This window comes from Gymnoscopelus microlampas (assembly GCF_963454915.1).
Source record: "Gymnoscopelus microlampas genome assembly, chromosome: 10".
NCBI classification, from domain to species: domain Eukaryota; kingdom Metazoa; phylum Chordata; class Actinopteri; order Myctophiformes; family Myctophidae; genus Gymnoscopelus; species Gymnoscopelus microlampas.
In genome coordinates, this window is record NC_139947.1 from 52,244,463 (window position 1) to 52,268,624 (window position 24,162).

At 40.8% G+C, this 24,162-nt stretch overlaps 1 protein-coding gene across 1 annotated transcript in view; it reads right to left on the reverse strand.

The window, feature by feature from the left end:
• The window catches only part of LOC311054298 (uncharacterized protein), a gene marked incomplete at both ends in the record, with an annotated part of 34,397 nt that extends 16,025 nt beyond the window's left edge, over window positions 1-18,372 (reverse strand). The window contains 3 exons of the mRNA XM_084070172.1: window positions 9,683-9,807; window positions 17,923-17,926; window positions 18,318-18,372. Of these exons, the coding sequence (XP_083926298.1) occupies window positions 9,683-9,807; window positions 17,923-17,926; window positions 18,318-18,372 (184 nt within the window). The remainder of the gene's footprint in view (window positions 1-9,682; window positions 9,808-17,922; window positions 17,927-18,317) is intronic.
• Between the last annotated feature and the right edge of the window lie 5,790 nt (window positions 18,373-24,162).

A 24,162-nucleotide genomic window follows, 5' to 3' on the forward strand; every position in this document is an offset into this window, starting at 1 on the left:
AAAACGATAGAGGGGGGCGTGTAATTGGGGACCCATAAAATGTTTCTGGGACCCATTTGAATGACCACCTGTGGGTCCCGGGACCCATTACATTGAAAACCTAGCAACATCACTGGACATACCAGCAACCACTGAGGGGAACCTTAGACGCTTTGGAGTGAGGAAGGGGGGTGAAGTGGACTATTTTTGTCTATGATGGATTACACGATAAGGAAAGACACAGAACTAGCGAAGGTATTTACCACCATCACCCTAAATGACACCTACACTTCACACAAAATTCAGAACTAAATAATAGCTCTCATGAGTAACAATGTGGCCAGTGAAATAGTGGAAGAAATAGGGAATAGCTGGTACACGTCTATTGTTTTCTAAACGTGAATAATGAGGTGCATGAGAGGCTGTTGGTAATGGCCACCACAAAGCACCGTGATGCGTTAAAGACGCACTGAAGTGACATTTTCGGTCATTTTATTTTGAAGGTTCAGCCCGAAACGTTGGCTCAACGACTCTAAACCAATCAGAAGGTCCCATCCCTTCAGGCTATGGGACGTTGGATCTCAATCACTTCAGCCGTGCTGGCACACAGCTAGTGTTTGTTTACAAGTGAGAGAGAGACGGCCAGTGAAGCACGTTTGCTACTACCTGGCTTATTTCGAACCTATAATGTTTTCAGATACATATTTTAGTGTGCAGATGAAGTTTAAAATGAGTAATACACTCATCTTCAATGAGATTCAAAACGGAGTATCTCTGTAATTAAAATCAGCTGTGTTTGAAGAACGTGCAGCTATGGGAATCAAACAGGTGCATGTAATCAAGATTCATTTATATTCGTGAAGGCTGTATTATGTCATCACGCAGCACGTTTTCGTTTACAGGAAGTAATTAAGATTGGCTTTTTAGGGACTTTAGATGTAAAAATTCACAAAAAATGTTTTTTTTTTCATTTTTTTTGGCATCTATTGTTAGGTATGCCCATATGATGACCACGGATATGCTCTAAAAGTGTGAAAAACATATTTTTCATTTCACTACACCTTTAAGTGTGATAAACCTGGTCCTTTCGGAGCTGAATAAAGCAGGCCTGGGCACAGGTAAGATCCTCAGTCAATGCTATGAGGGTGCAAGCGTAATGTCTGGGAAAAGAGGGGACGTGCAGTCCCCTCCCCTGTGAGGCAATGTGTGCCCTTGACCCAGCCAGTGACCAGACTGACCACTTTTTGGATGTTATATACAGAAGGTAAAACCACTGTTGGAGCTCACCAACACAGCTTTGGTGGAGTCTAAATTTAATGTAGCTCGAGTTTTTAAAATCTAAAATGGCCTCCTCTGCCTCTACCAAAGACAAATTGACCCCCAGCGGTGTCATCCTACAGCGCTATTCTGAGCCTCTCGCCGCCATGCCAAGCGTGCTTACTGCACTGAAACATGGGAGTACGTTTGGAGCATCCTCAGCCACCGTGAGAACACGCTCTCAATGTTAACCAACGTCTTCAGTCAGCACAGAAGAAGCATGCTTCACCCAAGAGATGCCAACTTGATCGAATTGGCGTTTGAAGGGGATCTTACAAAACGATTTCGGAACGTCGATTGGAAGGATCGCTTACTCAGGAAGTTCAACAATGATACGAAGAGGCTGCAGCTCTACTGACTGGGTCAGTCGGAATTTAGCTGGCTTGTTTTTGTCTCCGCCGGGCCGAAAGGCATGGCCTAGACTATGTTTTGTTTCTGCTGGTTTTGTTGGGAGAGAGAGACAGACCTGCGTGACCCACAAGAGACTGAAGTATTTACTGTGTGGACACACCGTGGACGTGGAAGAGCGCTAGCCCTCAGATTTAATTTGGTAAATGGTAAATGGTGCATTTATATAGCGCTTCTATCCGAAGTGCTTTACATTGATTGTGCCATTAACCCATTCACACACACATTCATACACCGATGGCGGAGGAAACCATGCAAGGCACCAACCTGCTCATCGGGAGCAATTAGGGGTTCAGCGTCTTGCTCAAGGACACTTTGACACTAACTCTAGGGGAGCGCCCCAGCCCGGGATCAAACTGGGAACCTTGCGGTTTACCAGTTCACTCTACCCGGCCACTCTACCCCTGAGCCACTGCCACCCCCAATTTAATTTAAATTTTTATCCCACTATTTTGTAACCCTGTTTTTTACACACAGTGCCAATTGTCTATGTAATCCTGGGCGTTACCTTCCCTCTGCCAACCTAGGGAGGCCAGGGCCGAGCTCATGCCTCCTTCAATGCATGAGAGCCAACTGACCTTCTTATCACCTGACAGGGGAGAGTTTCCCTGGTTGGACGTAGCGCGTGGAAGGAAAACGTTATTCCAACCAGTTCCTTTCCCCTCCATCAGGCGCCCCGGCTGGCCAGGGAGAGGCGGTATAGTGACCAGGATTACTGCATGTTTTTGTGAGGGTATCTACCCTAGTAGTCCTTGGGCCAAACCCCAAAATCTCACATATCGCTACCACCTGGGATGGCAAATTCTAGTTGGGATTTTTTTATTCCTATACATCCCTAGATATTATTTTTGTATGATAGACCTTCCTGAGGCCCAGCTAAATTGGGGTTATCAGCTGCTAAAGTTACCACCCCCCATTGAAAAATGGCATTTTAGACACATGTGCATATCTTGGTATTGGCTCACGTTCAGGGCATATTACAATGTTTTATATTTTATGTTTGGTATCGTTTTTAAGGGGACACTTTGAGCTTTCATTCGAGCCCTTTGGTGACTATGTATGATAAGTACAGTGGTCACTGGAGCTCTTCAAACCTTTAATAACCTTTTTTTTCTCACAATTTCCGCCTAAACCATATATTTTCTTTTAGTTCTGTGGCATCAAGAAACATCAGAGACACAAAACACAACAACTGGAATACTGACATGACCCTAAGGATTCAGGAAATGTATAATTTACCCATAGTATTTCATTCTGGGGTGGTAATTTTCAGCCTTATCTTAAACAAGCACTTTTTATGAGAAATAGACCGGTCAATAGGCATATAAGAAAGAGTACCACTAAACCTCCCTAAACATTGATAGAAAAGGGTTTTCAATAGATTCTGGTACCTTTAGGCATGCTTGAGAACATCCCAAATATCCAGGAAAATATACTTAGCAGAAAGGCATAATTTTCAAGATGCCATCCAAGATGGTCATGCAGTTCTGGGAAAGAACCATGCAGTGTTTTGCATTCAGTACAAATAAGTAATTTCTGCCTATTGTAAAAAGGAGACCACTTCTAGGAGAGGAGACTGCATCTATAGCTGTATGAGACCACTGTACTGTATCTAGAAACCACTGTACTGTACTGAATATATTGGAAGTGGTCTGTAGACCACTCTACTGCATCTGTAGACCACTGTAGTGCATCTGTAGACCACTCTACTGCATCTGTAGACCACTCTGGTGCATCTGTAGACCACTGTAGTGCATCTGTAGACCACTCTACTGCATCTGTAGACCACTCTAGTGCATCTGTTAGACCACTGTAGTGCATCTGTAGACCCCTCTACTGCATCTGTAGACCACTCTACTGCATCTGTAGACCACTGTAGTGCATCTGTAGACCCCTCTACTGCATCTGTAGATCACTCTAGTGCAGACCACCACACTGTATCTATTGCTATCTGAGACCACTTTACTGTATCTAGAGACCACTGTATTGTGTGTATATATACCACTGTACTGCATCTATAGCTATATGAGACCACTGTATTGCATCTAGACCACTGTGCTGCATCTATATCCCACTGTACTGAATCTATAAACCACTGTACTGCATGTATAGACCATTGTACTGCATCTAAAGACCACTGTACTGCATCTATAGACTAGCTACTGTATCTATAGACTGCTGTACTGTATCGATAGACCACTGTAGTGCATCTGTGTAGACCATGTAGTGCATCTGTAGACCCCTGTGATCTGTAGACCCCTCTAGTGTGTCTGTAGACCCCTCTAGTATGTCTGTAGACTACTGTCTTGATCTGTAGACATCTCTGGACACTGATACTGCATCTGTAGACCCCTCTACTGCATCTGTAGACCACTCTAGTGCATCTGTAGACCACTCTAGTGCATCTGTAGACCACTCTACTGCATCTGTAGACCACTCTAGTGCATCTGTAGACCACTCTAGTGCATCTGTAGACCACTCTACTGCATCTGTAGACCACTATACTGCATCTGTAGACCCCTATACTGCATCTGTAGACCCCTCTACTGCATCTGTAGACCCCTATACTGCATCTGTAGACCCCTATACTGCATCTGTAGACCACTGTAGTGCATCTGTAGACCACTCTACTGCATCTGTAGACCCCTCTACTGCATCTGTAGACCACTCTACTGCATCTGTAGACCCCTCTACTGCATCTGTAGACCACTCTACTGCATCTGTAGACCACTGTAGTGCATCTGTAGACCACTCTACTGCATCTGTAGACCCCTCTACTGCATCTGTAGACCACTCTAGTGCATCTGTAGACCCCTCTACTGCATCTGTAGACCACTCTACTGCATCTGTAGACCACTGTAGTGCATCTGTAGACCCCTCTACTGCATCTGTAGACCACTCTACTGCATCTGTAGACCACTGTAGTGCATCTGTAGACCCCTCTACTGCATCTGTAGACCACTCTACTGCATCTGTAGACCCCTCTACTGCATCTGTAGACCACTCTACTGCATCTGTAGACCACTGTAGTGCATCTGTAGACCACTCTACTGCATCTGTAGACCCCTCTACTGCATCTGTAGACCACTGTAGTGCATCTGTAGACCACTGTAGTGCATCTGTAGACCTCTCTACTGCATCTGTAGACCACTCTAGTGCATCTGTAGACCACTCTAGTGCATCTGTAGACCCCTCTACTGCATCTGTAGACCACTCTACTGCATCTGTAGACCACTGTAGTGCATCTTTAGACCACTCTACTGCATCTGTAGATCACTCTAGTGCATCTGTAGATCACTGTACTGCATCTACCGAGCCTTTGTGGCGACATAGTCATGTTAAATGTGCTTTATATATACATGTTTAAAGCTGTGTTGAGTTGAGATGCAGTACAGTGGTCTATAGATACAGTACAGTGGTCAATGTATGTGGTCTATAAATGCAGTACAATGGTCTATACATGCAGTACAGTAGTTTATAGATTCAGTACAGTGGGATTGGATGCAGCACAGTGGTTTATAGATTCAGTACAGTGGGATATAGATGCAGCACAGTGGTCTAGATGCAATACAGTGGTCTCATATATGCAGTACAGTGGTCTCATGTAGAAATAGATGCAGTACAGTGGTATATATACAATACAGTGGTCTCTAGATACAGTAAAGTGGTCTCATATAGCAATAGATACGGTGCGGTGGTATATATACAATACAGTGGTCTCTAGATACATTAAAGTGGTCTCATATAGCAATAGATACAGTGGGGTGGTCTAGATACAGTACAGTGGTTTCTAGATACAGTACAGTGGTCTCATACAGCTATAGATGCAGTCTCCTCTCCTAGAAGTGGTCTCCTTTTTACAATAGGCAGAAATTACATATTTGTACTGCATGCAAAACACTGCATGGTTCTTGCCCAGAACTGCATGAGATAGGCATACATTTGGCATGTCTGTACAGGAGAGGCTTGTAGGTATCCATGTAACCCATTTTCATTCACATATATTGAGGTGACAGCTCAAGGGACCATTTGGAAAATGGTGATGGTCGTTTTTCCCTCGCCAAAATGTTGTCTTAACTTTGAATCATTAGGTATTTAGCCCCCTTCCCGACAAGGTAGCATGACAAGGTTGGTCCCATTGGAAACCTGAGGTTGTCTGGAATCAAATGGTATCTCTATCTTTGGGCTACGTCTAAATTTGAGTGTTCCACAGTCTCCGAAAGACAGTCTCGCCGGCGTTCCAGCCAGCCATCCCGCAGGTCTCATAGGGTTAATAAAACATTGAAAAAAACACACTTGGGACCACTTTTTTTCTTGGGATCATCAAAATCCCAATATTAGAGGTCCTATGGATGCCAAAAATCAAAACTAGAAAAAAAAATAAGCAGTCGCGCGTGGACCCCTCCTAGGGCCTCTACTACTTCAGCTTTGATTCCTGAAAAAACTGCTCCACCACCAAATAGGCCACACCCACTTCATCAACTACTTTAATTGGACACAGGTTTGTTTAATTTATAAAAAAAAGGAGCAGTGTGATGTCCAAAAAGTGTGTTATATAACTTTTAATATGTCGTTGGCTATGAATGAAAATCCGCCTATAGAGAAAAATAACAACATGTCAAAAAATATAAAAAGCTGCTCCTATGGAAAGTCTATCATATTTTTATTTACTTATATTGGCCCAAAAAACAATTTAGTATAGGTAAGGTTTTGCCAACTTTGTGGTAGCGATATCTCGTCTGGCCCAAGGACTATAGGAGACACGGGGAGAACATGCAAACTCCACACAGAGAGGCCGTTTCGCCAACCCCACCTAGGGTATGGGCACTGATGACACGCCCCCAGCGCCCACAGCGTCCCCTGCGGGAATCGAACCCAGGACCTTCTAGCTGTGAGGCGACAGCGCTACCGACTGCTCCACCGTGCTAGCTGAGGGCTAGCGCTCTCACTAAGCGCTAGCCCTTAGTGAGAGTGCAGAACATAGAGAGAGAATCCGAGGGTGATAAGGTTTCTCCTGAGTCTTTTATTTGTAGACCAGGAACATCAAAAATGGTAACGGCAAAGGGTCCAGGAAATAGCAGCACCCAGCATCTCACATAAGTACACACATGTACAGGGGAGACTCAAAAAGCACTCCAAGTTTAAAAGCTCCTCCTACTCCTAATTTCAACCAATCAAGAGCTGATCCATCGTGGCCCGAGTGTACAGCGTGTCCTGTTCCATTTAGAACACACATTTGCATGGGAATAACTCTGACAATAACATCTGCTTTCAGGACCAAACCATGTTTCACAACGAAGTTTCGATGTGAGATTATTACTTTGCTCATTATACACTGTTATCAATTATTGATTACATACATGATCTATAGGGATCAATATGTACCAATATGGACTAAAATATACATTAATGAGAATACGGGGTCAGTAAAGCTGACCCCTCACCCACTCTACCACTCGGCCCAATTACAAGTAATAGCACACCTGGAGCTATTTAAAGACTCATTGCATCATGCCATTGACCACTACAGTAATAAGAGAAAAAACTGACCACACGAGTTGAAGTGCATGACTTGTGACACAGCACAAAATAGAATTGGACATAGGACATCCCAGCAAAGCCTAGACAACAACTAAAGGCAACAAAACTACTTTTAGAAGAGAACTGGCAAGATGAGACAGGGTTTCCCTGCTTGACCATTGATTGTGACATAGACTTGGAGAGGTCAAAACTCTCAAATGGGTAACCCATTCTGCTAATAACGTTAATGAATGTACTTGGATTACACTGTGACGACATTCATCTCATGTATAAAGACACCCTGAATCCTGTAAAATCCTTAGCAGACCTGCTTGCGTTATTGGCTTATGCATGGCTGACTATTGGAATAAACTGACATAACACATCGTTGTTCTGTCGTAACTTGATTAATAAGTTAACAACACTTTAGAATGATACTAAAAATCATTCATCTGTAAACAATAGTTAATCCAATGAGGCTTTCAATGACACCGAAATCAGTTCAGAGTGAATACTTTTTCCTCACATGGCTTTTACTTTAGTTATCAAGACTTTGTTCATTTTAACGTTTTTACCAAAAGATAATACCATCTTTAAAAGTAACTTTGTGTTGTAACCCAATGATTTAAATAAGCTTGTATCTTGTGGGAAGTTTACACAACTACAGTCAAACCTGTTTTGCAGCTGTCTTAGAGAGGGGGTTGTGGAGTCAATGTCTGACACTCTGTTCCCCATGGGGCCAAGCTTCAAACAGACTGAATACAATAGGACAGGGGTCTTCAACGTTTTCAGGCCAAGGACCCCCTAGCTGAGAGAGATGAAGCAGGGACCCCCTCTATATTGTATAAAATTGTGTTTCAGATAAACTTTTGCTGCTCTTTTTTCCCTCTACACCTATAACTCTTTGCCAAAAATAGCAGATCTACAAGCTCACAACGTCTTTGTGAGAAAAGGGATACTAGGGTTCAAGTGGTTAATGTAAAAACAAATAATCATATCACACAAAGATTTGGCGGACCCCCTGTAATAACTATGAGGACCCCCTAGGGGTCCCGGACCCCTGTTGAAGACCCCTGCAATAGACTTCTTTGGTTAATCAAATCAAGGTGTTTTACCTGTGCTTTCCCATACCCCCACTATGTAGCTGTTGCCAACCTTCCAGACCAAAAGGCCCCGCTTTTCCTAGCAGGCCTGTATGGCCTATGTTTTATATCTTAGTTTTCATATATGACTGTCTGGGAGATACTTCAAGACAATAGTGATCTAAAAAATATTTTTGTTTTGCCTGGCTTCAGCCAAATGAACCCAGATACAGGATGTTATAATGTTGAATGATTTATGTTGGTTTAGAACATATTGTGTCCTGCAGTTCAGACACTCAGGTTTTTTGATTGAATGTTTACTTTAAAGGAGGAGTTCACCCAAAAATGACTTATTATCAATTGCACACCCTATGAAGCCTTGAATCCATGGATTCTTTTTTGTTTTGTGGCATTCCTAAGCTAATAATTTGATTCCCGTCTCCTACCGGCCAATGTATCCGGTAGGAGACACAAAGTAGATTATTTGTGTCTCCTACTGGAAATACACATGGTCATCAAATTATTGTCTTAGGAATGCCACAAAAACAAAAATAAATCCATGAAATCAAGGCTTCATGGGGTGTGTAATTGATAGAAAATAAGTCATTTTTTGGGTGAACTCCTCCTTTAAGTTTGCAGATTGTACACTTTAAGCTCCTATTTCATGGAATACCTTACAACTCAAGCTAAAAATTATTAACACCCCAATTTCCTACAGACAATTTAATAACTCACTCTTAAATCTACCTACCTCAATGTGTGATTGTTTTTAAATTACACATTTACTATTAGATCTTCTGTTGTTGTTTCTGTGTTTTTTATATGTTGTATTGTTGAATAGTAGAATGTACTGTTGATTTCTCTTGGGTGTGTGATCTTAATCTTGTTCTGTAATCTCGACAGCCTTGCATATGAGGGTGAACCTCAATGCTCATTTCGAGAATAAATAAAAGTTACAATTCAATCAAAAATAAATGCTGCGCAGAGTGGGTGCAGTTCAGACACTCAGGTTTATGATTTATTGATTGAATTATTCATTAAGAGATTGCATATTATACACTTAAATTAAATAAATGCTATTTAGCGGCAGTGTTATTTTATATCAGCTATTGCGAATTGTTGTTAAATCAATCAACATAATATGGCATAACAGGATAATAACCTACTGTTCACTTTTACTATATACATTTTTTTGCACCCTCGTAATTTTCAACGACACCGTTAGTCATTTCATCCTGGAGTCAACCTGACACACACACACACACACACACACACACACACACACACACACACACACACACACACACACACACACACACACACACACACACACACACACACACACAGCTCGTGTTGAATAGAATGTGTTTACCAACCTGCAGTGTAAGGATGGATGTCCATATCAAAGTCAACGTCCAGCAGTTTGTTTTGTGTCTCCAGCAGAGTTTCTAGTGTCTCTATCTCTCTCTGGAAGAGGTTGCACATGAACTCTGCAGCCGCACTGAGGCGCTCCAACACAAACACTCTGACATTAAGCTTCACACTACAAACATCAACACCACGCTGTTTTTCCAAAACACACAATATCTCCTCTCCCACCACTGACGTCATGTGTTCATTTATCTTCAGCCGTACAGACTCCATTTGACTCATTTTACCTCCTTTATCTTTATGAGACATTTTCACCAAGCTCTCTATAAGTCTATTCCTACGCTGAGGATCCCAAACAAATGAAACGATAACAATAGCCGGGCTCCTGAAAAATAAACAACACGCATTTACTTCCGGGTCAACGTTCAACAAGGATGAGCAGCAAAGGATCCAGGCACTCTTGCCTTTCGCCACCTGGTGGAGGAGGTGTGTAACTGAGTAAAGGACAGCTGGATGGATGGAAGGATGGATGGAGGGACTGCCTTCCACTTTCTTTTGAATAACATGAATGTTATACAAAAATGAAATTAATATATAATCTACATTAAACGCAAAGTGTGGTTATTATACTCTTAATCAAAATGTTGATATTATCAAAAACAAGTCTACATATTTGGACAGCTTCAGTTGCTAGTTATTATTGTGGAAATGTAACATTTCCTCTGTGAGAGAATATCCTCTGTGAGGGAAATATTACAATGAGAAAAGGAAAATAGAAAGGGAAAAGGAAAAGTGATGGAAGAAAATGGAAGAAGAAAAGGTGGACAGGGTCCTCCTGTTGCCTAGGAAGGCAACAGGAGTCTGACATCGATCTGGATGTTGGGGTTGGGGCAGCTTAAATACAGATTATACAAGGATACATACACATTGTTATGATATTTATGATAATCTGGATGTTGGGGCAGCTTAAATACAGATTCTACACATTGTTATATTTCTGAGGACTGACATTCCTCTGTCTGACTAAAAGATGTGTCCTCAGCACTTCTCTTCTGCCTGAATATTGACATAAATAGTTGTGTAATGTTACACCCTGTACAGGTGTCACCAATGATACTAATTAAATAAACATTCACAATACCAGCACCCACCCTGTTTACTTTGACTTGAATGAAACACAGCCTTAATTTGTTTAATTGAAAAGGTCTATTCCAGTCTAAGATTAAACTATTATTACATTATTATGTCCAGTAATCTATCTTGAGGAAAAGAGATGTTTTTTAAAAGTAAAAAAGAGAGAGGGGTCTTAGTTTTTGTTTAGTTGATGTTTAGTTTTCTATTTGTCCTTTTAGAATTTGTAAGTTTTATTTGGCCTTGTTTTATGTTTTTTATGTTATTATATTGTATTGTATTGTTGCTCCCTATGTCCCCTTTCCAAAAGGACCACAATTGAAACAGGCCTACGGGCTTTCTTCTGTTTTTTTTATCCTTTTGAATTTTAATATTCAATAAACTAATCAATCAATCAATCAATTTGATCAGGTCTGAACCGCATAAAACCACATGGAAACTGATTCTTGTTTGAAATGTGATTCGAATCTGATTTCTAAAGATGTGTCTCAGTCTGGACATTCTGACACTGAAGCAGGATTTATACTTTGTCATACAGCGGTGTCCCTTGCTGAAAATAGACAATATACAAGTTCACAATGCGACGTGTTGTGAACTTGTAGATCGGCTATTTTTGAATACACAAATCTGATCTGATTCACTTGCAAATAGCAGTGTGAACAGTGAGTCCTAAAGATCAGATTTGAGAAACAAATCAACAAAGGCCTTACTTTATTGTCAGGCCTGCCTCCATTCCCCCTGAGCTGCCACAACAAATAGCATCTTTAACCCTTAACACACAGCCTGTTAAACACTTACTGATTTAACCACTTGAACCCCAGCGTCCATATTCTAGGGGGAAACATTAGCCAAAATAGCAGATCTACAAGTTAACAATGCCTCACGTTTGCGAAACATTGTGATCTTGTAGATCTGCTATTTGTGGCGAAGAGATTTGGAGTAGATGCTTACTCTATCCAGTTCTCTAACACTACAGGTGTTTAAGTGGTTAAAATCAACAAACCTTGTATTGGCCCATCATCACCATTGAGTGTAATTGATCATAGTATGGTGTATAGCCTACATGTAGGTAGTGATCATAGCATGTTGTATAGCCTACATGTAGGTAGTGATCATAGTATGTTGTATAGCCTACATGTAGGTAGTATGTTGTATAGACGGTAACACTTGCTATGGATTCTTTGTCTATAATGCTTTATAAATATACTTATAATACTGTATAATTATAAGAACCCATAAATACTAATGCTTAAGAACAATAATCGTAACACATTATAAAGCCTTCAGACCACAAGGTCATGGGTTCGATCCCGGGCACCGGCAACTCAGTGCATGAGTAGCACGGCTTGGGTGCGGTAAGTCGTGCGGTAAGTACTGGGAGCTGAGGATAGGTCAGCAATCCATCTCCCAGGGCTAACGGGGACAGACTCCTGCGTGTTACTCGGCTGATACCGACAATAAGCCACCTCCCGACCTACTTATTTATAATGTATAAGGTCAAGTATCACACAGCTTCATAATTAAAGGTCACTCAGACTTTTTATTTAGGCCAGGATCTTGATTCATAATAATTCTCATAGTTGTAATACATTATAATAATTATACAATGCATTATCACTGCTCATTAATCATAAATAATCGAGGCAGAAGCTATACATAATGGTGATAGATCATATGTTTGTTTGATGTCATTTATCAACTCAGATTGATCCTTTGAAAAAAACAATTGTTTCCATTTAACTAACAGCTTCTCTGCGTATGAATCTATGTGCATTTGGACCAAAGCGTTTGTCACAAACTGCAGCTAAAGGTTTTCCCTCCTGTATGAGTCCTCATGTGTGTTTTTAGAGTACCGTTGTGACTAAAGCCTTTGTTACAAACTGTACAAGTAAATGGCTTTTCCCTTGTATGAGTCCTCCTGTGTATTTTTAGATTACCTTTGTCATGAAAGCCTTTGTTACAAACTGAACAAGTAAATGGCTTTTCCCCTGTATGAGTCCTCATGTGTATTTTTAGATTACCGTTGTCACGAAAGCCTTTGTTACAAACTGTACAAGTGACTGGCTTTTCCCTTGTATGAGTCCTCATGTGTTTTGTTAGACTACCGTTGTCATGAAAGCCTTTGTTACAAACTGAACAAGTAAATGGCTTTTCCCCTGTATGAGTCCTCATGTGTATTTTTAGATTACCGTTGTCACGAAAGCCTTTGTTACAAACTGTACATGTGACTGGCTTTTCCCCCGTATGAGTCCTCATGTGTAATTTTACATGACAGCTCTGACGAAAGCCCTTGTTACAAACATCAAAGTAAAGGGCTTATCCCCTGTATGAGTCCTCATGTGCGTCTTAAGATGTCCCTTTTGATTAAACATTTTGCAACACACTCTACAACTAACACTTTTCTTCCCTGTGTGACTCTGCATGGAGTGAGTTTCTTTCGATGATTTCAGGTCCTGGGACATCTTGTTGCTCAAAGACAATCTCTGTCCTTCTACATGTTGTGTCTTGTGTGACTTCAGTGTGTTTAAAGGTGACTGATCTACACTGGGCTCCCACTCATCACTGTCTTCAGTGATGTCAGATTCAGAACAGTGTGAAGAGAGGAGCTGGTCATCACTAGTTGGATGTGATGTTCCACAGTCCTCTACATCAGCTTGTGTTTTCATGTGTTCAGTTGAGGTGCTGGCTACAGGCTCTGTGTCTCTGTTTTCACCATCATCACCTTCACTTTTCACTGCTAGTGACATCAGCATTGGCCTATCAACCTCTTCTGGTCTTTGAAGAAGCTCCGCCTGCTCCTCTTTAATGTGTGGAGGCTCTGGTTCCTCCTGGACCAGACTGGGGCTCCTCTCCTCTTCAGGGGAAACCTCCTCTTTACACATAGGGAGGTGCAGGACGTCTAGGAAATAGATACAAAGAGAGACCGGTAAAGGCTTGAACATTTTCATGCAGTGCTTCCTCTGTTTAATGAAAAGCTAGTGCGCACACATCCCCAGGTTGCAGTTCTCAACAAAGGAAAATAAAGTAAACACATCGGTCGAAAAAGCTCTGCTGTTTTTATTGCGCTCTCAATTTCCTGATGAAGATCTGACACGGATTGATTTAATCACATTGTTAACAGGGAACAGAAGTATGATCTATCCGATTCTTACCTCCTTATACTGGCTCCCTGTTCATTACAGGATTCAGTGGAAGACTTTAATGGTTGTTTTTAAGTCTTTAAATGGGTTGGCACCATTGCACATATCGACGCTTCTACCTCCCAATAACTCTACAAGGGCCTTGAGGTCTACTGACCAGTCACTTCTTAAGGTCCCACCAACAAAACTGAAGACCCGGGGAGATAGAACATTTTCCGCCGTAGCGTCCAAACTGTGGAACGAGCTTCCACCCCATGTTAGAGCGTCTCAAACTCTGCCTGTGTTTAAATCACATTTGAAAACTCACTTGTACTCCTTGGCGTTCGAAAATTCTGACAGAGTTGCTGTTTCCACTAGGCATTGTCTATTGTTTTGCTCTTGTATATTTTAGTTTTTTTTTGTTACCAAGTGTACAGCACTTTGGTTCAACACTGTTGTAAAGGGCTTGAAACTTACTGAGATCTATGTGGTCTTCAGGTTCCTGTTTGATAGAAACAGTCCTGGCTGGAGAACTCATCTTCACCTGCAGACTGGACTCCACACACTGGCCTGGAATGAAGGAATAGAAGAAAGGACTTTGATGTGACATGAATAAGGACTTTAAATGATGTGACATGACTAATGACTTAAATAATAAGGACTTTGATGTGACATGAATAAGGACTTTAAAAGGTAGGGTAAGTGATTTTCTTTGGTTAAAATAAGTGTTAAATAGCTCTATGACTAGGAATGTCAGCTGGACTTAACTGAGAGAAGCAGCTGCTGTATACTTCTCCATTCAAAAGTGTTTTAACAATCGGATTGTGCTGTTTGTGTATTTCTTCTAAAGATTATGTAATATTTATTCGTCCTGAAAATCCTTTCAGCCGAAAACCGAATATGCATTTTGTTGCCTTATTTGGCCAAATATATTCTGTGGATTCCTGGTTTAAACCACAGTAAATAAAACACTGTCCTGTACAACTGTATTACAGGTTTAACCACAGTAAATAAAACACTACATACCTATCCTGTACAACTTCACTACAGGTTGCATCCTTGCATCAAACAGTCCACGTCCCTCGTCCATCTCTCGCTGTTCCTCTGACAACGTTGAATATGTTTTGGAGGCCATCTCTCTAGATACTGTAGACCTCTCCCTGTGGCCTGTGGAAATCACCAGTAGAAACAACTTAGCAACCTTACATACAGAAAACATCATTCCTGTTTTATTTGATTTTTACATACAGTACAATTCTTCTGTTGTCTGCTTGATATTCTGCCTGTGTGTGTGTGTGTGTGTGTGTGTGTGTGTGTGTGTGTGTGTGTGTGTGTGTGTGTGTGTGTGTGTGTGTGTGTGTGTGTGTGTGTGTGTGTGTGTGTGTGTGTGTGTGTGTGTGTGTGTTCGTGTTTGTGCAGATGTGTTTGCGTTCGGAGCATACAATGTGCGTTCGACTCACAAATAATCAAACAGGTAAATTCAAGCTTTCTCACCAGGAGAGAGTCTTAAACGAGTGAGTGACTAGTGACTAACCCTAACTAGTGCATCCAGAAACCAAATCATGGAAAAGAAGCAGAGGTTAAAATGTCATTTAGATAGCATGTTATTTAGATAGATGGCAGCTTCATTTGTTGACCTGGAATCCTATAGGTTGTATAGTTTCAACGTACAGATTATTTATTTTGTGATATTATACTGTTTAGACTGATGCTAGGTTCTTGGTTTACCTATGACCCTAGATTACTGAGGCACTACACTGTCTCTATACATTTGATGAATGTGTTTACCGTGATTACTTTAAGTTGCTCTGGATAAAGAGCGTCTGCTAAATGCCTAAATAGAAAATTGCAAAGAGCTTGAAACCTACTGAGATCCATGTGGTCTTCAGGTTCCTGTTTAAGGTGGTCTTCAGGTTCCTGTTTAAGGTGATCTTCAGGTTCCTGTTCAAGGTGGTCTTCAGGTTCCTGTTTAAGGTGGTCTTCAGGTTCCTGTTTAATAGAAACAGTCCTGGCTGGAGAACTCATTTTCACCTGCAGACTGGACTCCACACGCTGGTCTGGAATGAATAATAACTTAAATAAATATAGCTGCAATATATATATACATACGGGTAACGGATAACACGGGTAACGGATAATACGGGGCCAGGTAATGAAGAGAGAAAAAAAGAAAGAAGCAATGATAAGTAATATGCACAATAAGCCATTGAAACATAGAATACTGAACTTGAGAGAAAGAGGACCATGCAATTAAGATGAGGATTTTAAACCCTCACTAACCCTAACCTCAGTAAAACAACGCCTAAGCCTATCCTCAAGACACACTATGTGTTATCCGAATAATGCCAAATCATGATCACCTCAATACATTGTCGTGGACAGGGATCGAACCAGCAACCTACGGACTCCAAGACTGCCTTTCTTCTCATTGAGCTAGATATATAGACTCCCTGATAGTGTCTTTTGTGTCTCCTCAGAACGAAAACTAGTGAAAGTAGCCGATCTACAAGTTCACAAAACGTTGCTATCTGAAAAGCTGTGAGGTTGTAGATCGGCTATTTTCAAAATGAAGTATATCATACATTAAAAGAGAGACACAACTATAAGTAATATGCACAATAAGCCATAGCAGACTGAGCTTAAGGTCATGTTTTTTGCAATGCCACCTCTCACCGAGAGAGAGAGAGAGAGAGAGAGAGAGAGGGGGAATAGATTGAAGAGAGATGGAAGTAGATTGGATTGATTGGACATCTCAACCTATTGCCATTAACAGGAATCGAATCCTCAACCTTCGGATTGACAGGCTGCAACACTACCTATAGTGCTATATAGCTTTGTCCAGGCTGAGGTTGTCTGTTGAAGATAAAAGTGAACTAGTGAAAGCAGACGATCTACAAGCTCAGAAACACGTTGCTATCTGAAAAGTTTTGAGATTGTAGATCGGCTATTTTCAGAATTAAGTATGTCATACATTGCAAAAACATACCCTCTCAAATAAGCATTTCATGTTATCTTTATCAATTGCACATGTGTTCATTGATACAGTCTTGTTGTTTGCAATGCACTTTAAATGAAGTCTGCACCAAGTGAGGCTTGAACCGGCCACCTTGATGTTGTGAGACATTCACTTAAGCGGGAAGCCATTGGACCAACAGACCTGATCTAGTGAAAACGGAGGTCAGACAGATGATACCATTTGACGCAAATAGCTGAAAAATCCTGGGTTTAAGTGTTTTTCAAACTGCTCAAAATTGCGGACAATCTAAGGGCGGAGCTTACTGGTAAAAGTGATACATGTGTTCCTCATGAGTCAAGGCACATGTGTAAGCAGGTTTAATGGCTGTCGGCCAAACGAGGCATGACTTTTGCCTGTTTAAAGTTTGCATTTTCAAAAAATTGCTATAGCGCCCCCCTTTGACCAATTGGAGTAAGATTGGTTTCAGTGATATTTGGAATGACCCTGTACATTACTGCAAATTTTCAAAGAAATGTGTAGAGATGCTCCGATTAATCGGCAACCGATTACAATCGGCCGATAATGCCTCTATCGGCTTTTATCGGAGTTATAAAAAAACCCGAGAAAAACGGGCCGATTAGATGACGTTTCAATATAGTGAATTTTATAGAGTGCATGGCTGTCTCTCCATGTTATGAAACTTCATTGGCTCCCAAGTTTCCTAAGGGGTGTGTCAGTGGCGAAAGAGCGACTCTAGTCTCTTCACACTGCAGCGCATGTGGGTGAAAACAAAAACAACAATGGCGTCGCCGGTCTGGAAGTTTTACAAAGTGTTGGAGAAGTACGTAAAGTTTGCCGTTTGTAATGTGTGTGCGAAGGAGGTACTTCGTGGAGGATTGCTTCCAAAGTCTTTCAACACCACAAACCTCATTAGATATTTGAAAGATCACCACACCAAGGAATATGGCGAGTATAAAATATTAGCGAGCGCTAAGGCAGTGAAAGAGAAAGAGCGAGCAGCAACCCAAACGCCACTCACTCAGCTGAGCGTAACAGAGACATTGAATCAAAAGAATCCCTACAGCGACGACAGCAAGAAAAAAAAAGAATTAAATAAAAAAGTAATGGAATTCATATGCCTCGATCATCAGCCGCTGTCTGTTGTGGAAGATGTCGGGTTCAAACGCCTCGTTTCCAGCTTGGATCCACGATACAAGCTCCCAGGTCGTAAACATTTCACTGATGTTTGCCTGCCGGAATTATATATGACCATATACAGGCACATCGAAAGCCTTATGTAGGACGACAAGATCGCGTCAATCGGCTTCACGAGTGACATTTGGAGCTCGAGTGTCTCCCCTTTGTCCATGCTAAGCCTAACTGCGCAGTTTATTGATGAGAAGTTCGAGATGAACAGAGTTGTGCTTCACTCACAAGAGTTTTCTGGGTCATACACCGCGGAAACTATCGCTGAGGCTTTCAGAGCCATGTTCGCAGCATGGGGGATCCCAAAGAAAAAAGAGCACGTCATTTTACGGGATAATGCTAGGAATATGGAGAAGGCTATGAGGGATGCAGGTTTCCCAAGTCTCCCGTGCATGGCGCACACACTCCAGCTCGCTGTGAACGAGGGCGTTTTGGCACAGCGTGCCATCATTGATGTCATCGCAATTGGGCGACGCATCGTCGGTCATTTTAAACATTCCAATCTTGCCTACTCCAGACTGTTCAATATTCAGAAAGAAATTAACGGCACGGGATATCAACTCAAACGGCTACAGCAGGACGTCCCCACCCGGTGGAACAGTACTGTTGCTATGCTAAAAAGTTTACTGGAACAGAAACGTGCCCTATGTTCTTATGCAGCTGACTATGATTTGCCAGACGGGTTCACCACCAGCCAGTGGAAATTGGTAGAAAATATGATTTCACTGCTTGACCCCTTTGACGAGCTCACAAAAAAGATAAGCAAATCAACTGCATCAGCTGCAGATGTTATTCCATCCGTCAGAGCTTTAATTCGTCTTCTGGAGAAAACAGAAGAGAGTGACCATGGTGTGAAAACAACCAAAGCCACCCTCTTGGAAGCTGTGAAGAAGAGATTCAGTGGCCTTGAATCAGAGCGTCTGTACACCCTCGCTACAGCCCTAGATCCAAGGTGAGAACGTCACATTCCTCTGTGTGTGTGTGTGTGTGTGTGTGTGTGTGTGTGTGTGTGTGTGTGTGTGTGTGTGTGTGTGTGTGTGTGTGTGTGAGAGAGAGAGAGAGAGAGAGAGAGAGTGGGAAGAGAGACATTTATTATGATTATCTAGTAGCTTTGGCCTAAATGATTGATAAGCTATGCTTAAAGATAACATTGAACAATAGTGTTGTGTTGTGCTATCCTGTAGTGGAGGATAGGATGGTTTGCATTTCAATCAAATTCACCTAAATTTGATTTACAAATGAGTACTTAATATAAACTATAGAATAAAAACACATTTGGACTATGCTATGAGGCCAGGCAAGCCCATGACTAATCAAAACATGAGTTAAGATTGACATTTGAAGTCCATCATGATGAATTAATAATGAATGTTTAATTTTGTTTTGTTCTGATAGGTATAAAGACAGATTTTTCCACGCCGCCCTCAAGCTACAGATACGCGGGCTGCTTTCTGACGTCCTGGACACTGCAGAGGAGCAACAGACTGGTGAGGAGAGTTCAGCAGCGAGTGGCTCAGACGCTGAGCCCCCACAGAAGGTACCACGAACTGGCTTGCATGCTATGTATGCTGAACTGTTGGCTGAAGATGGGCAACATGAAGCTGCTGACAACGCAACATCATCTGAGATAACTCTGTATCTATCAGAGCCAGTTATCCCAGACAACGAACAGCCACTTGCTTTTTGGGAGACCAATAAAGGACGCTTCCCTGCTCTCTCACAAGCAGCTCGATCCTATCTCTGTGCACCTTGCACAAGCGTAGATAGTGAGCGCCTTTTCAGTACAGCAGGACTTATTGTAGATGAAAAGAGGAACAGGTTAACTCCCAAAAATGCTGAGATGCTTATATTTACCAAGGTAAATCTGCCATTCATGCTGCTTAATCAGAAGAAGTAAGCTTTGTGTCTGAAATCCAAGCCCCCCCCCCCCCCCCCCCTTCTCCCTATCTTTCTAAAAGTCACAAGAAATGCCTCAGCTGAGATAATTACAGGAGATATAGCCATTATCCAGGCCTACAGATAGAGCTGCAATGATATTTTTTTTGTTTTGTATTTACTGTGCACCTTATTGCCCATGGCTCTCTCCCTACTCTCTACAGGCCACAGAAACTACCTCAGCTGAAATAAATAAATACTACTAGATAGGCCTACAGACAGAGATAAACTACCTCAGCTGAAATGGTTAGATAGATAATAGGCCTACACAGATATTAGATCAATGTTTTTTGTTTGTTTATTGCTGTGAACTTGTTTGTCCACTTATTATTCTGTCTGTTAGCTCCTGCTAACATGCAGAGACAACTATATTTTGTATTTTTGCTATAGCCTGTTTATGTTGCAGTTTGAGTTTACTTTTTGACAGGAAAGCTACAGTATAAGTTCTGTCTCCAAGAGAGTGTCTCTAGAGAGAATGTTGCACATGTGACAGTTAATTAGTTATTCTCATTTTTATTTTATGTATTTATTTTATTTTTCTCACATGTTGATCTCTATAAGAAAGAGCCTCTAGAGAGAGTGAGATGTTTATTGTTGGTGCACATGTGTGTTGTGCAGAATGTGCACATAATCTATTTTTTATTTTAAGATTGAATACATTTTTCCACAGGAAAGCTACAGTTTACACTACAGTCTGTAAGCTCCAAGTTGTGTCTCTAATAGAGTCTGTAGAGACTGAGTGAAATGTTTACAGTTGTCTGTTGGTGCACATGTTGTGTGTTGTACGCATATTTTAGGTTTTTATTTTACCAAAGGAAAGCTACAGTTTACTGTAAAGCTCCAAGTTGTGTCTCTAGTCTCTAGTGTGAACTGAAATATTGCACGTTGCCTCAGCCTGCAATAAAACGGTTGTCAATTCATGATACTTTCAAAAATAGCCGATCTACAAGCTCACTCGCGAAATGGATACTAGGGTTCAATTGGTTAATGTAAAAACAAATAATCATATCACACAAAGATTTGGCGGACCCCCTGTAATAACTCTGAGGACCCCCTAGGGGTCCCGGACCCCTGTTGAAGACCCCTGCAATAGACTTCTTTGGTTAATCAAATCAAGGTGTTTTATCTGTGCTTTCCCATACCCCCACTATGTAGCTGTTGCCAACCTTCCAGGCCAAAAGGCCCCGCTCTTCCTGTGGGCTCACATAAGGAGAGATAGCAGAGATTAGCAGGCCTGTAATGTTTTATATCTTAGTTTTCATATATGACTGTCTGGGAGATACTTCAAGACAAAAAGAAAAATCTTTTTGTTTTGCCTGGCTTCAGCCAAATGAACCCAGATACAGGATGTTATAATGTTGAATGATTTATGTTGGTTTAGAACATATTGTGTCCTGCAGTTCAGACACTCAGGTTTTTTGATTGAATGTTTACTTTAAAGGAGGAGTTCACCCAAAAATGACTTATTATCAATTGCACACCCTATGAAGCCTTGAATCCATGGATTATTTTTTTGTTTTGTGGCATTCCTAAGCCAATAATTTGATTCCCGTCTCCTACCGGCTAATGTATCCGGTAGGAGACACAAAGTAGATTATTTGTGTCTCCTACTGGAAATACACACGGTCATCAAATTATTGTCTTAGGAATGCCACAAAAACAAAAATAAATCCATGAAATCAAGGCTTCATGGGGTGTGTAATTGATAGAAAATAAGTATTTTTTTGGGTGAACTCCTCCTTTAAGTTTGCAGATTGTACACTTTAAGCTCCTATTTCATGGAATACCTTAAAACTCAAGCTAAAAAATATTAACACCCCAATTTCCTAAGGACAATTTAATAACTCACTCTTAAATCTACCTACGTAACGTGGGATTATTTTTAAATTACACATTTACTATTAAGTCTTATCTTGTTGTTTCTGTGTTTTTTATATGTTGTATTGTTGAATAGTAGAATGTACTGTTGATTTCTCTTGTGTGTGTGATCTTAATCTTGTTCTGTAATCTCGACAGCCTTGCATATGAGGGTGAACCTCAATGCTCATTTCGAGAATAAATAAAAGTTTCAATTCAATCAAAAATAAACGCTGCGCAGAGTGGGTGCAGTTCAGACACTCAGGTTTATGATTTATTGATTTAATTATTCATTAAGAGATTGCATATTGTACACTTAAGTTAAATAAATGCTATTTAGCGGCAGTATTATTTTATATCAGCTATTGCGAATTGTTGTTAAATCAATCAACATAATATGGCATAACAGGATAATAACCTACTGTTCACTTTTACTATATACATTTTTTTGCACCCTCGTAATTTTCAACGACACCCTTAGTCATTTCATCCTGGAGTCAACCTGACACACACACACACACACACACACACACACACACACACACACACACACACACACACACACACACACACAGCCCAGGATAAGCCCTGTCATTTTGAGTTTAAACAATTAGAAGTGAAAACAGTAGATGAATTAATAAAATTAACATGTAAAGACAAGCAACCAGGGATGGATAACATAGATGACAAACTAATTAGAATGGCAGCAGAATACATTGCACGCCCAGTTTGTTACATAATAAATACCAGTTTAAATATGTCAGTCTTTCCACAGGCATGGAAAGAAGCAAAAGTCATCCCACTGCCCAAAGACAGGAAAACATCTTTTAGTGGCCCTAATAGTCGCCCAATAAGCCTGTTACCAGCACTAAGTAAGGTTTTTGAAAAGGCAGTATTCAATCAAATACAGGAATACCTTGAAGTTAATAATATAATTACATACTTTCAACATGCTTATATAGAAAGGGATATTCTACATGTACCGCTCTAGAGCAAATGACAAATGACTGGTATAAAGATTTGGACAACAAAATGATTTGTGGGGCAGTTTTATTAGATTATTCAGCTGCATTTGATTTAATTGACCACAAGCTCCTTCTTGGAAAGCTGGAATCTTATGGATTTACACCATCTGCTATCACCTGGATGGAAAGCTATTTGAGACACAGAGCACAAAGCGTCTTCTTTAATGAAAGTTTCTCAGATAGCAGGTCTATGGAATGTGGAATTCCTCAAGGGAGTTGCCTCGGTCCACTTATGTATTCCATCTTTACAAACGACTTAGCTCTAGTTCTAAAAGATGCCAAATCAACGATGTATGCAGATGATACAACTATATATGCATCTGCAACGACATCTGAAGACTTAAATATCATCTTGAATAATGCGCTGGAAAAAACTGGAAATTGGATACTAGAAAATAAATTGATTCTTAATACACTCAAAACAAAAAGCATCGCATTTGGTTCAACCTATTCTTTAGGGAAAGAGCCAGAGCTCAAACTTTTCATAAATAACAAACCCATTCAGCAAGTAAAGGAAACTAAGCTCCTGGGAATCACCCTTGATAACAAATTGTCCTGGTCAAATCACATAGACGCTGTTGTGAAGAAAATGGGAAGGTCACTGGCAGTGGTAAGGAGATGCAAATCATACTTTACACCTGATCTAATTAAACTGGTAGTAAACACACTTGTTCTTTCGCAGCTCGATTACTGTCAAATAATATGGTCGAACGCCACAAAGAGAGATTTAAATAAACTCCAGTTAGTGCAGAATAAGGCAGCACGGCTAGCCCTCCAATGTCCTTTTAGAACTAGCATCAACACCATGCACTCTGATCTACAATGGCTAAAAGTTGAGTATAAAATCACTGCCACACTGATAATGTCAACATGGAAGGTTTTGCAATCCAAATCCCCAATATACCTGTACAGACAGCTAAAACATCATTTAGAGTCATATACATATGCCACCAGACAGGCAACACAAGGCCGATTCTCACTTCCCAAGGCAAACACAAACTACCTGAAAAGCACAGTAAAATACAGAGAAATGATTACATGGAACTCCTTGCCACTGCCAATAACCAAAATAATACAGAAATCAAGATTCAAAAAACGTATAAAAAAACACCTTGGAACATACTTGTGATGAAATGTAGGCTACTAGATATATATATACATATATATTTTTTTTTAAACTGTTTTTGATTAATCTTATGTGTTCCATAGCACAATGTGAATGGATCACATAGCCAAATACATATTTTTTCTTTTTA